General features: G+C 33.5%; 1 protein-coding gene across 1 annotated transcript; it reads left to right on the forward strand.

Annotated features, from left to right (window-relative positions):
- Window positions 1–137: 137 nt before the first annotated feature.
- LOC132933186 (uncharacterized) lies at window positions 138–12,021 on the forward strand. Its single transcript, XM_060999503.1, has 3 exons — window positions 138–244; window positions 281–385; window positions 10,116–12,021. The coding sequence occupies exons 2-3, from the start codon at window positions 375–377 to the stop codon at window positions 12,019–12,021; spliced, it is 1,917 nt and encodes a 638-aa protein (XP_060855486.1). The 5' UTR covers window positions 138–244; window positions 281–374.
- Window positions 12,022–13,454: the final 1,433 nt, after the last annotated feature.

Raw genomic sequence — 13,454 nt, forward strand, 5'->3', positions numbered from 1 at the left:
GTATACGGTGATCAAATGTACTGCAAGCGGGACTTTCCCCCTTGAACTTTTTTCATCTCCCCGTAAAAATTAACTCAGACTCCCCAAATTACTACTACTTACTTTGAGACCCACCGACGAAACCACGTTCACGACAACAAAGGAAAGGACGACAACAGAGCATTCAAACCAGGTCCATTCAAGGAGGACAGCAGAGCATTCAAACCAGGTCCATTCAAGGAGGACAGCAGAGCATTCAAACCAGGTTCATTCAAGGAGGACAGCAGAGCATTCAACCCAGGTCCATTCAAGGAGGACAGCAGAGCATTCAATTCAAGGGCGATCCAGGAAGGACGTTTTCAAACAAAATCAATTTTTCGCGGGCAATTGGAAAGATGCAAAATTTGTAAGTTATCTGAATAAAATATTGTATGTCTGCATCGAATTCTAATTGGCAAATAGTTGCATATAACCCCGTTTCACTAAAAATTAAAATGGTTAACCCGGACCAGCTAAGTTTTGAGGGGGCACTCAAGTTAGTACCTTCATTCTCGGGAGGACCAGAATCGGATTTAGCTTTATTTTTGACTAAATGCGAATTCATTTTTAGGAATATTCCCGAGACATTAAAACCAATTATTTTAGAATCTATAATAGCACAATTAAAGGGTAATGCATTCGAGGCCGTTAGGTATAAAGAAATTACCACTTGGGACGAATTAAAAAGATTATTCAAAACTGTTTTCGGGTCAGCACATTCTGTGTCGTACTTACAAGTACAGCTGAGCCAAATGCGCCAAAATCCAAAAGAATCGGTTAAGGAGTTCTCTATTAGAATCGAAAAAACTACGCACGAATTAACACACGCGTTAACGGTAGATAAGGAACAAATTCAAGCTAATATAATAGCTCAAACGGTACAAGCGCACGCACTAAGCGTATTCATAGCGGGAGTCTCACAATCTATCGGAATAATATTAAAAGCGCGCAATAAAAAGGTATTTGAGGAAGCGGTTTTACACGCGATGGAGGAGGAAAAAACAACTGAATATTACAACAATGCGATCGGAAATAGTAAATCTCAGAATAGTAAAAATAAATTCGATAAAAACAAGTTCAATGATAAGAGCACGATTAAATGCCATCGTTGCGAGCGATTAGGGCACTACGCAAACGAGTGTAGGACAAGCGAACATAAATTACCTACCTTTAGAAATCCGAACAGTGGTCAAAGTCCAAAAACGGAAATGAAGCGTGAATATTCTAGTAAATTTTGCAAATACTGTAAAAAACCAAACCACGACATTAGCGAATGTCGTAAATTAAAATATAACGAGAAAAAGAAACTCGAAGAGAAAAATAGTCAGGGAAACCAGAATAGGTCTATTGAAGAAATACAATCCGGAAGTAACATACGCATAATAACGCCTATAACGCAGGAACACATAACCTATTTTTCCGATAAATTCGTTAAAGGTGAAATCAAATTTTTAATTGATAGCGGTTCTGAAATGAACATTATTAAAATCTCAAGTTTAAAAGGGCATATAATCGTAAACGAAAACGATAAGAAAAAGATTAAAGGTATTCATGCAAGTCCAGTAGAGACAGTAGGATCAGTAGTGATTCCAATTTATATTAACAAACAACCTTTCATAGTAAAATTCGACATTGTACAAAATATTTTTCCAATACCCGAAGCAGGTATAATAGGCATATCATTTTTAAAATTGAATAAAGTCGTATTAGATTGGGATAAAGAAGTATTAATAATTCCAGAAAAAATAGGTAATAATGCATTAATTATTCCACCGAGGAGTAATTGTGTATTACAGATTAGAGCCGACGAAAAAATCGATCACGAAACAATAACGATAAAAAAAACGAAATTAATGAGGACGTAATTATAGCTAATAGTATCAGTCCGGTCAAAGGTGATAAGATTATAAGTAATATCGTAAATATATCCGAACAACCGTTTGTAATTGAACAATTAACTACGAGTAATTTGAAATGGGAACCGTACCATGATAACATTTTTCTTGCTAGCGAAAGCAGTAACTCATTTAATAGAATTAAAAAGATCAAAGAAACTATTAATACGGAACATCTTAATAATGAAGAACGCGATAACATATTAGACCTGTGTAGTCGATTTTATGATTTATTTATTTTCGATGGTGACCTTCTAAGCGCCACTGATATAGTTACACATAAAATTAATACACCTAGGTGTGTTAAACCGATTAACATACGTCCATATAGGCTACCGCACGCGTATCAGGACGAAATAGAAAAACAAGTGAAGGAAATGAAAGACGCAAGTATAATACGCGATTCGTTATCACCATTTAATTTTCCACTCGTAGTAGTAAAAAAGAAAAAATATGCGGACGGTAACCAAAAGTTACGAGTTTGTGTAGATTTCCGGAAATTAAACGAAGTTACGGAAAATGAAGCATATGGCCTACCGAATATATTAGAGATACTCGAGTCCTTAGGTTCATCTAAATACTTCAGCACGTTAGATTTGGCGAGCGGTTATCACCAAATAATGATCGATAAGGGGGACACCCATAAAACAGCTTTTTCTACAAAATCTGGGCATTACGAATTTTTACAATTACCCTTCGGACTTGTTCCGCGCCAGCAACATTTACACGAGCTATGAAATCAATTTTAATGGGTTTGGAAGAATTATGTACAGCGTATCTAGATGACATTGTAGTCCACGGGTCAAGTTTAGTAGATCATCAGAATAAGTTAGAACAGGTGTTTACGCGATTACGACTGCATAAGCTAAAATTACAACCTAGGAAATGCATGTTTCTGCGTAAAGAGGTTTTGTACTTAGGGCACGTTATTAACGAAAACGGGGTAACTCCAGATCCTAACAAATTAACTTGTATTAAAGAATATCCGAGACCACTAAACGAGAAAGACGTCAAGTCGTTCTTGGGTTTATTGAATTATTATCGACGCTTCGTTGATAACTTCGCCAAAATAGCAAAACCTCTAACTAGTTTATTAAAGAAAAACACACCGTTCGTGTGGACAGACATGTGCGAAGACGCATTCCAAGAATTAAAAAACGCGTTAATGAATCCACCTCTTCTTATCTATCCCAACTGGGAAAACGGAAATTTTAACCTCATGACCGATGCGAGCCAATATGCGATTGGAGCGGTCTTATCCCAAGGTGACGTACCAAAGGATCAACCCATAGCTTATGCAAGTAGAACACTGAATACCGCTGAAACGAACTATAGCGTAATACAAAAAGAATTGTTAGCAATAGTATGGGCTGTAAAATATTTTAGGCCTTACTTGTACGGAAAAAAATTTAAAATAATAACTGATCACCGTCCATTAACGTATTTATTCAATATAAAAGACGTTTCGTCTCAGTTAATGCGATGGCGATTACAACTAGAAGAATACGATTACGAAATTATCTATAGAGCAGGCTCACAACATTCGAACGCAGATTGTTTGTCACGTATACATGTTGTTACTAATGATGAACCAATTAGCGATTTCGAAGAATTTAAAAGAGCAGAAGCTAAGCCTATTTTTAATTCTAAAATAACAGAGATAGAAGGTAGCATTAAACACGTAAAGCACGGTGAAAATGTAATTTTACCTATTTCGGATGATAAAATAATAACCCATCCGGCGATAAGAGAATTAATAAACAATAACAACTTACCAACACAGGTAAATTTCGATGTGAATAACAAATTCGTTATGACCAAACAAACCGACAAATTGATAGTATTCTACAATCTTAAAAGTAATCATTACACGGAAATTAACGCCGAAAGTTATTACAATGCGCTTAATGAAATAAAAATATATTGTATCGATAAACAAATTAATAAATTCTCGACAATCAGACTAGAAGGGTTAACAACGTTGACCTTTTACGAACGCGTACGTACAATGTTCCGTTACGTATTCCGTAACACTAGTATTGAAGTAATAATTTATAAAGAACAATTTTTTACCGATAGCGAGAAAAATCAGATCATTAAAGAATATCACGATACATTAGTAGGGGGTCACCAAGGTACATCCCGAACCGTAAAGCGTTTAAAATTAAAATATCAATGGAAAAATTTGAAACAAGACGTAGCAACATATATTAAACAATGTGCAATTTGTCAGAAAAACAAATCGGGTAAAAAAATAAAACAACCCATGTTAATTACTTCAACAGTGACCACGACATTTCATAAAATTTGTTTAGCCATAGTAGGTCCCCTTCCACAAACTACTGCAGGTAACATTTATATTCTAACATTACAAGACGAGTTATCACGATACGGTGTGGCCATAGCGTTAGCCTCAACGGACGCAGCCACGGTAGCGCAAGCTTTCGTAGAATGTTTTATATGCATTTACGGTATACCCTTAACAATTCTAACGGATTGCGGAACAAATTTTCTATCTAATTTGTTTAAAGACGTTTGTAGACTATTAAAAATCGAAAAAACGAAAACAACGCCGTGGTGCCCACAGTCGAATGGTTATCTTGAAAGATCTCATAAAACTCTAAAAACCTACCTGCGGAGTTTCGTAGACAAGGATAATAATTGGGACACACTAATCAGCTACGCAATGTTTTGTTACAACACTACAGTACACACTTCAACTAAGTATACACCTTACGAGTTGGTTTTCGGGAAAAAACCGATAATTCCATCGGCCTTTGTACAATCACCGAAACCATAATATAATTACGATGATTACGCGTTAGATTTAAAACGAATAATGCAAGAAACGCATCAAACTGCTAGAGATAACTTAATTGAAAAGAAAAATACGAATAAACAGTACTATGATCAAAGTTCAAATCCACTCGAATTACATGTAGGAGATAAAGTGTTATTAAAAGAACATAATAAAAAGAATGCGCTATGTTTAAATTGGACAGGTCCATACGAAATAACTATGGTACATGACAACGAAAATATAACAATAAAGAAAGGGAGGAAGGACTATAGGATCCACGTAAATAATACAAAAAAATATTTCGAGACCGATTTATGAACACTTTGGTGTCATAATATATGTGTATATTTTCTTTAGCTATAGGCAGTGGTGTAGTGGAGGGTACACGCGGGTACACGGCGTGTACTCACCTCCCAATTTTAGATTAATGCGTGTACCCTTAACGAAAATCGTGGTTCGCGGGTACACGGACCATGAACCATACGTATAAGCGTTACCTAGTCAATACAATTTATTTAGAAAATATTATTGGGTAATATAATTTATTAAATTTTGATATTCAATGACAAAAAAAAAAAAAATAAGCGTAATTTGTTTACTATTGTCATAGAACAATATAGAAGCGAAACTCGATCAGCTGATTTACGTTTACCTCCTAAATATAATCTGAAGTCTGAAACTAGAAAACGACTAAACCATGGACTAAGATATAATGGACTGGAAACGACAAGGTGGGCGGGTAACGGCCCGCAAAAGGTTCCTCTGTTATCATCAACACTCATAATCGAATGTTTTCAGCGCTACCAGTTGTTTTATTTATATCTTAGTCCGTAGACTAAACTGACTAAACGAGCCCGACAGGCGGCAGTCCATAACCAACATGATGTTAGATCCTTGTTTACCCGTATTCAGAAAACGTTTGCGCGGTACGTTACGCAGGGTCGGCTCTTTTACCATCGTGAAGCGGCCGTCCAACGCGAACACAGATCTATTTTTAAATCATTAATTGGTAACTTTTACATTATTGTTGTTTTGTCCAGTTTCCAGTTATCAGTTATCGTTTCGAATATCCATTACAAATTACAATAAAATTATATCATAAACCTGCTGTCGGTTATAAAATAATAATATTATTATTATTATATTATATTCTTATTTTAATGTTCTATGAGTAATAATTAATAAATACCGTGTTAAGTATTAATTAATTATTAATGAATACTATACTTATACATTAACATACAAAATGGAAAAGTTTCTTACAAAAACGACCAAGGTAAGAATATTTTAATTAATTATTGATATGGCATCAAGTTTTTTTTTTTTATGTTATATTTTAATTGGTCTCTACTAGAGAGCCTAGATAATAAAGGCACTCTATATAGTCTCTACTATCTATTTTTTTCAACGTAGGTAGGTAATTAACTGTTACTAGACAGAACCTATTACCTACCTAATTTAGAAATGTTGAGCTCTAAAAAATATGGTTGGTTAAATATGATGGATCATAGATACCTAAATATGATATTTACAAATGTTTTTTTGAATTTTAACCTAACCTTTTTGTGTTTAGGTTAAATGTAGTAGTAATAATTCAGATGTTGAAGATGATCCATCACCAACGAAAAAATCTAAAGTGGTGAGTTGTTTTTAGATTTAGTTATTTGAGTAATTTAAAATTTTGATTAGATTTTAATTAGATTTTTTGTGTTTAGGTTAAACGTAGTAGTAATAATTCAAGTATTGAAGATGATCCATCACCAACGAAAAAGTCTAAAGAGGTAAGTTGTTTTGAGATTTAGTTATTTTTTTTTTTTTTTTAGTTATTTTGAGTTATTACTTATTAACAATTTAGTATTTTCTGTCCATTTAAAATAATTAAGGCTTATTGATATATTTTCATTTTACATCAGTAATGAATAAGCTCAATAAGCTATTAAAATAAATAAAAGTTATATTTAAAAAATCTGTATTTAGGTATCTTAATATTGTTGAAACAATTATTAACAAGCAACAAATTTAACCTTGGTAAATAATAATCAAATTTAAATTATTGAAATTTTTCAATTATTCCAAGAGTTTTGAAGCTATAATAATAATATTAATTTTCTGCATAAAATAATAAAATTTATGCTATATGGAATAGGTTTACTGATAACTAGTTCTTAATTAATTTTTATTTTTCAGGTATGCGATAATACAATTCAACTGGGAATCAAAGTACCTTGGCCATCAGAATGGTCTTATAATCAATGGGTTGAAAAAAAAAACAAATACCCTTGGCTCATATGCATTGATGGAAAAATTGGTTGTGAATATTGTAAGTCAGTAGGTACATTAAAAACATTTCAAAGCAAAGGTGTTGAAATATCAAAAGAATGGTGCTTAACAATGATTGATGGTGGTTCCAATACAGTTAAAGCTGCCAGATTGACTAATTTACGGCACAAAATTTTAAAACATAAAACCTCCAAAGCCCATATGGAAACTGAAAAAATTTCGCAACAAAAATGTTCTATCTTGTTAAGCAAAGCTTCTTTTCAAACTGGTAAATCTAATTTCTACGATACAACGCAAAAAGTTTTTCGATCAGCTTACTATATTTCTAAATATAATAGACCTTATGATGACCACTCAAAATTAATTGAATTACAGCAGCTCAATGGACTTGACATGGGTACTACATTGCATTCAAGGTACTCTAGTACAAATATTATTTCCCATATTGCAGACAAAATGAAAACTAAAATAGTCCAAAATATAATAGCAACATCATCTAAGATTTCTATTCTTATAGATGAATCCACTACTGTTAGTTCTTTATCAGGTATGGTGGTTTATGTTAAAGCATCAATATTAAATTCAGAACCTGTTTTTTTATTTTTGGATTTGGTAGAATTAAAAAGTCAAACAGCTTCTAACATAGTCAACCAATTAATAGAATGTCTTCATACTTCTGGATTCACAGAGAATTTTTTGGTAGAACATTGGGTATCATTTGTAACGGATGGAGCTAGTGTACTTCTTGGTAAAAAAAATGGAGTGGCTGTACGTTTGAAAGAGAAGTATCCCTTAATTTTTAGCTGGCATTGTCTTAATCATCGGTTAGAGCTAGCAGTCGGTGATACTTTAAAGGAAATAACTGCTACCAACCATTTTAAGTATTTTTTAGATTCTTTATATTCTTTATACAGTAGATCTCCAAAAAATCAAATTGAGTTAAGAGAACACTGCACAAGTCTAAATGAAATTTTTTTAAAAATTGTAAAAGTTCTTGATGTTCGCTGGGTAGCAAGTAGTTTTAGAACAATTAGTGTAATTTGGAAAATATATCCAGCATTGTATAATCATCTTGTTCAAGCCTCTAAAGATACACTTCGTGATAGTAAAACGAAATCTAAGTACAGTGGGCTAAGTAAGCGTTTAGGATGTATACAATTCTTGTTAGACTTAGCCTTAATGTGTGATATTTTATTTGAAATATCACAATTATCTCTTGACTTACAAAAACAAGATATGTCACTATTACAAGCTGATGTACTAATTAGAAGAACAATTAGAGTTATTGAGTCATTGAAAACCATGGATGGTAAATATTATTCGGAAGCTGTTAAAGCAAAAGAAAAATTGATGTTTAAAACTGTTGTTTTATCTAGTAATGAAAAGATAACTTGTATAAATAAGAACCAATTTATAACAAGTGTTGTAAATAATTTAAATATGAGACTTATACCAAATAAAGGTGAAGAAAAAATAATACTTGAAGACTTTCAAATATTTGATAAAAAATTATGGCCTTCAGAAGTTGATATACGGCTTTGGGGAAAAAGAAATACAACGTATATGTAACAGATTTTGTATTAATGAAGTAAAGTCGTTAAAAGGAATGCGAATCTATGTTGATGAAAATGATAAAGTAGATAATATAACCTTAATATAAGAACTTAAGGACATAAATATTTTAATTAAGACATTCCCATGCTCAACAGCAGAGTGTGAACGTGGGTTTAGTCTTATGAACAATATATGTACAGATCTACGTTCAAGACTGCTAATAAAAAATATTTCAAATTCAATGTTCATAAATATTAATGGTCCACCTTTAAACAAATGGAATCCTAAAGACTATGTTGAAAGTTGGTTAACCTCGCATAGAGATGCTGATGACAATAGGTCAAGAAAAGTTGCCACTACAGTCCCAAACCAAGACCTAAAGTCCAAATTATGGGAATTACTATAATATTATAAATTATAATTAAATGTTTAAAAATATCTTATAATAAATAAACAAAAATAATAATATGTTTCATTGATTTGTTAATTATGTTTTGAAAAAAATGATAGTTTTGAATTTTTTTAATGGCTTATGAGTTTAAAATATACCAATCATAATATAGTTTATGAGGTTTTATTGTATAATATATAGACAAATAGATGAAGTATTGTATGAGTATCGAATAATGGTGAGGCGATTGGGGGTTTGGGGGGCGTAGCCCCCCAAGTTATTTTTTACAATGATTAAGGCGTGTACCCATGATTTTTTTTAGGACTACATCACTGGCTATAGGATCCTCTAAATTTCTTTTATTGTTATATTGGTTGTAGGTATAAAATAGTCGTTATTATAGTATAGTTTTTTTTGGTGTTTTAGTAAGAATAAAAAGTTCATCATCATGGATTTCGAATTTTCGATGCTCGATAGGACAAGCATTGTACTTATTTCTGGAGCAATGTCAAACAGTCTAGACCGGGTTTAGGACAATCAAGATCGAGGGGAAACCCTTACTTCTTACGAAAACTCAACAGGTCAAAACAATGAGCGAAACAGACGTAATTAGAGCTATCCGCGAAATATGTAGAATCTTTAAGAAAAAAGAAGAACTATTATTTCCAATTTTAAAAGTATAAAAAAGTATTTAGATAAGGGGAAGGAAGAACCCATAGTAGTATTTTGGAACGGTAGTACGGATAAGAAAATCATGATAAGACTAGGTTTTTACTAAAATATACTATGTTAGAACTAACAAGTTTTGATGTATATAACAATCGCGTTTTCTATCTTCAATTAAAAATAATGAGTACAAAACAAATTATAGTCCAAGAAGAGATAGGCTATGCCGACAAAAGCGGCCGTTTATTGAATCTAACGGAAACGCACAAATTAATATGTAATCGGGATCACCCGATAACATACGCGCATGACCCGTGCACAGACGTGATATGGACTAAATGTTTATTTGATAGATTAATGCGCGCGTGTAGGAAAAAGCATAATAATGTAACCGTTTTTATATAAGAGTAAATTAATATTTACGTGTAAATTATACGTAATCATGTAGTTTTAATTTTAAAAAAAAAAAAAAAACCACAACACAAGTCCTATAATTCGTACATTTTTTCAGACTAATGTATGTACTAATGGGCGTATGTTCCGCTCACGGCGTTGAAAAATATACCGATGAAAAATTAACTACGCAAGCCGGCCTGTATTTTGAAAACCAAGGTCCGATGAAAATAATGACAACACAGTGGACCATAGTAGCTTCGTACGATATTTCACACTTTTACGAAAGGAAAAATGTAATAGACGAATATATGGGGGCAACGTACAAATTGTGTAATTATTTAAAAGACCGGAATATCACTCAAACCAATTGTGAGACTATTTATTCATTAACTAAATTAGTTGCATTTATCGCAGAGGAAAAAAGAAATATAATATACGAAACAATAGGTCGCTCCCGTATCACAAAAAGGGGGTTCCCGTTGAAAATGATAGCAAAGGCAGCCCAGATTATATTTGGGTTATGTGACCAATTCTGCGTTCTACGCCACAACGCTAATGTAAAAAAACGTATTGATACAAATACCTCTGAAGTAAACGACGTAGGAAAACAACTAAGGGTTATCAAGCTCGAGGATGAGCACGAGAGGGGGCCAGCTGTTTTAATTGATTTAAACGATGCTATCCATCAGCTGACAAATATGACAAACGAACTGAACATAAAGAGCTATTTAGCTTATCATTTTTTTCAGACGAACCTCGTCTTACAATTATATTTATCTGAGACAACTATGTTGTTCGACGTCATACAAGCAGCTAAGGTAGGGTTAGTTCATCCCAGTCTAATGAGTGCACCAGAATTACTAAAACAATTCATGGTCATTAAAATAGGGTTACCCAGTGGGACAGATCTACCCATGGAACTAAACGTAAATAACGTAGAAGAGATGATGCCTCTCTCAGACATTACAATATATTATTCAGACGACAAAATTGTATTTATTATAACTGTACCTTTAGTATATCAACATGAATTAACTCTTTTTCAGCTTATACCAATACCAATTTGTAACCAAAATAATTGTTTATACGTAAAACCTAATCATAAGTATTTAGCAATAAGTAAGTCAAAAGAATTGTATTCCACTTATGACGAAATCGATAGAAGTCAATGTAAGCATGCCAATGATTTCCTCATGTGTCCTGAAATATATCCTTTACATCCTAGAAGTGTACGCCCAGTATGCGAGGTACTTCTACTACAAGATCCGAAGGAAGTTCCGGAGAGTTGTGAGATAATGCATGTCCAGTTACAAACGAATCTATTTCATAAATTAAAGTTCAAGAATGATTGGATCTACGCTACTCCAGGAGAAACCGTATTTATCACATGCGATCACGACAAGCGAAGCAAAAATCACTTCTTAGAGGGAGTAGGAATATTGTCAATTAACGAGACATGTAGAGCATACGCAACACGAGACATATTGATTCCACACAAAATAGAAATGGACAACGAATACGTCGATTTCATACCAAATTCCAAAATAAGGGAATCCACGGAAGCATATATTGGTTTAAACAATAACATTTTAAAAAACAAACACGTACGAACAAATCAAATGTTCGACTTAAATATAGTTGCACAGTCTACATCGGAGATAAAAGAAAAAATGTCACGGGACGTCGAAGCGGAAGAAATCAAAACCAGTAAAACCAAGCATGACTATTTACTATATGTAATTAGTGCTATAACTATTGTCAGTCTCATTCTGTTCTTAGTAAGTTGCATCGAACAATTACCTTGGTGCGCCCAGACGCGCCCTACACGACAAACGCACGCAAACAGTCTCGGACAAGAAACAGAAGTTGTCCGACTTCCGATTTACGAGCAACCCGAGATAACCGAGAACCAGCAGGCAACCCTCAGTTCCAGACATTCGCCGAGAAACGAAATCCAACAGGAAACATTAATACCCAGGAGCACGGCATATTCCGTGTACCCGGCCATCCCATCTTTATGATACGGTGTATCATTCTTACAAGGGAGGGATGTAGTAAACCGCCGTTTCAACAGAAAAACGGCGTTCCAAAGTCCAGGCGGCTAGATCAACATCACGCCACCTGAATAGGCCACTAATGCCGACACCTCATTGGATGGTGCCGATCAACTACGCATCACGCCATTCCTATGACGTCAATAACTCTTCCTTCTCTCCTGGCATGTCTCATATAAATAGGGGCCCTGTTTCACAAGTCTTTAGAAGTAGTTATCCCAGCTTTCAGTACTTGTGGGTCGCGGACTAGTATCAGCCGCATCGCCGCCCACGCTAAAAGTACTTAATTCCCAGTCATAGTGCATAACATAATTACTCTCCGGTAGTATTAACATTCTACCGACAAATTTCTAAGTAATAAATTAAATATATAAAATTACGTAATAAACAAGTGTTTCATAAAATTATAATTGTGTTACAATATTATTATATCCAAAACTCATCTACCGTCTTCCGATCCAGAGTACCGACGTGTACGTGCCTTCGTCGTAAAAGAAGTGTGCAGTAACCAATCGGGTGAGAGCGACGGGTTACTACACCACGCTGAAGAAATTTTTGTAAGATTGTGACACCACTTAGGATAGACAAATTTAGTAGGCCATTTGCTAATGTTGAGTTGCGATTTTGATATGTACACCCATCACTGAATAGTATAATATTAACATTGTTTTCTTTTGCTACTTCAATAACAAATTTTTGAAGAAAGTATACTATAATTGTAGTGAATTCATTGGCACCTTCAGACTCATTCCATAAGAAACAGTAACCTAATTTTTTTTTATATCATAAATAGTGAAGTTGTGAACAATTAATTTTGTTTTGTAGTAAAGCGATGACACATTAGACTTAGGACAAAGAAGTACTGATTGCAAGTCCATTGTAAACACCTCATTAATGGACACTTATCATTTTCTTTTTCCTGTCTTGCTTCATTCTTCATCTGATCATGTATTTCTTTCTCCTCTATACTAAGGTTACCTGTCTGAAAAGCGGTGCATATATCACATGCATCTTTTTTTGGCTGAAAAAGTGAAATATTTTTTTCCTCTAATAGATTATCAAATGCAGCACTACTCATTGGCTTAGTATTTCTCGACTGACAAAAATCTGAACAATAAAAATCATATAAACTTTTCTTAGTTAGCCAATTGGGTTCTAGATATAGTTTAGAGGAACTAGACCTACAGTACCTAATGGCTTTCCATGTTTGGTAGTGAATCCAAAAACGCATGTAGTAATCCTTTTCTCTCAGATACATTATTTGCTTCAATAACATTAGTAAAATTAACACTGTCTAAATCGTTGTCAATAATATCATTATTAGAAATGACATTTTTATTGCAGACCAAATTTCTAACTATTTTGTCACTAATACCTAATGTGTTTAAAAACATAGTTTT

The sequence above is a fragment of the Metopolophium dirhodum genome, chromosome 1 (genome assembly GCF_019925205.1).
Source record: "Metopolophium dirhodum isolate CAU chromosome 1, ASM1992520v1, whole genome shotgun sequence".
Classification (NCBI taxonomy): Eukaryota; Metazoa; Arthropoda; class Insecta; order Hemiptera; family Aphididae; genus Metopolophium; species Metopolophium dirhodum.